The 1,558-nt window shown below is 27.7% G+C and overlaps 1 protein-coding gene across 1 annotated transcript; it reads right to left on the minus strand.

The window, feature by feature from the left end:
• Positions 1–291: 291 nt before the first annotated feature.
• On the minus strand, positions 292–1,008 carry LOC119674696 (hairy/enhancer-of-split related with YRPW motif protein). The gene is made up of 2 exons (XM_038085852.1): positions 836–1,008; positions 292–532 (listed from the first exon to the last, which is right to left on the minus strand). Exons 1-2 carry the CDS (start codon positions 1,006–1,008, stop codon positions 292–294), a joined length of 414 nt encoding a protein of 137 aa, XP_037941780.1.
• Positions 1,009–1,558: the final 550 nt, after the last annotated feature.

Consider the following 1,558-nt stretch of genomic DNA (forward strand, 5'->3'; position numbering starts at 1 on the left):
TTCTTTTTAGATAATGGAATTTATTTTGAACGTATTGGTTAAGTTGAAAACTTATATATTTTCATGTAATTATTATTGTTAAATTTATTTAAATAAAATTGCCACTTGAAAAAATATTATTAATCACTTTTTCCTATTTTATTTTAAAGTTTTTGGTTTAAATTTATTTTCGAAGTTGTATACTGAATAGTCTCTCTACTTTAAGAAAAAATTATAGACACTTTCTTAATAGACTTGTACTCACTAAACTCACTCTATATTTCTGTATATATTTTTGTATAAATTTAATATTTAGTCAGGTTCTTTTATGAAATTACCTTTCGATTGCAAATTTTTTAGATGCTCTACAGTGAGTTGTAGAATTTCCGCTTTCTCCAATTTAGCTGAACCTTGTTTTTCATAAGCAGAAGGTACTAGACGCTTAAGTTCTGATAATGAAGAATTTATACGATCACGTCGTTTCTTCTCAATAACACCACGTCTCTTCTTGCGACTCATTAGTTGACAACTACCGGGCTCACTGGGTGAAATTCTAGTTTATTAAAATAAAATCATTGAGTAAATTTTTCAAAAAAATTTAATTTAATTAAATATTTTAAAATTGTATAAGAATATAATTTTTTTTACATATAGTTAATATATTATATATAATTATTATAAAAAATTATATATAACATATTATTTTATCAATAAAATTTTATTTTATATAATTATATAAATAATATAATTATTTTATTATTTTATAAATAATGTTATAATGCAATGTATGTATAATATTGTATTTAATTTAAAAAAAAATTATATTCTTAAAATTTTTGTTGCTAAAAATACGCACTGTTCTTTGGACGATTCTTCAGAGAATAATTCTTCACAATCACTTTCAGACATTGCACGCTTCAGAGAATGAGTTTGTGGTGGTGGCACCCAATGATTTTGCGGCGTAGTTGGTACAGCTGCCGAACCGTAGCCCCAATGCAATGGAGTATTATTGTGCATATTGTGTTCCATTTTTAATTTTATATTAATATTTTATAATTGTTGTTAATATTTTTATAAATTTTTAAATAATTGTTGATATTTTAATAACACTTTCAATATATGTTATTGTTATTTGCACACTTTTTTTTTTTTAAAAAATTGTTAAGTTTAGAATTTAGAGAGTAGTGTAGTTTTAGTTTTCGGAAACTACCGGAGCTAGTTTTGAGCACGTGACTTATCGTGTGTGCGAACGACGTTCAACTGATTCTAACTCGCATGACCAACGTACGACGTACATGTGCCGCTGCACTACGCACTGTGCAATGTGTCCTGCACCCCTGTCAATAAGTTTTGTAAACATCCGTGTACCAATAAGATAAGCACTACCCAACAACCCTTAAATTATTTATGTTCTCTCAACTTGTCCATTACAGAGTTTTCCAATAGGATATTATATTAACACATCCTTTGTACCTGCAAGCAAAAGGTGGCAGCATATATTATGATCAACATTGTTCTCTCACAACAGATGTAGTGCTATAGTATGTGGCAGGAGAGTGCAGAGTCTCAACTTATGGTT

The sequence above is a fragment of the Teleopsis dalmanni genome, chromosome 2 (genome assembly GCF_002237135.1).
Source record: "Teleopsis dalmanni isolate 2A chromosome 2, ASM223713v2, whole genome shotgun sequence".
Lineage (NCBI taxonomy): Eukaryota > Metazoa > Arthropoda > Insecta > Diptera > Diopsidae > Teleopsis > Teleopsis dalmanni.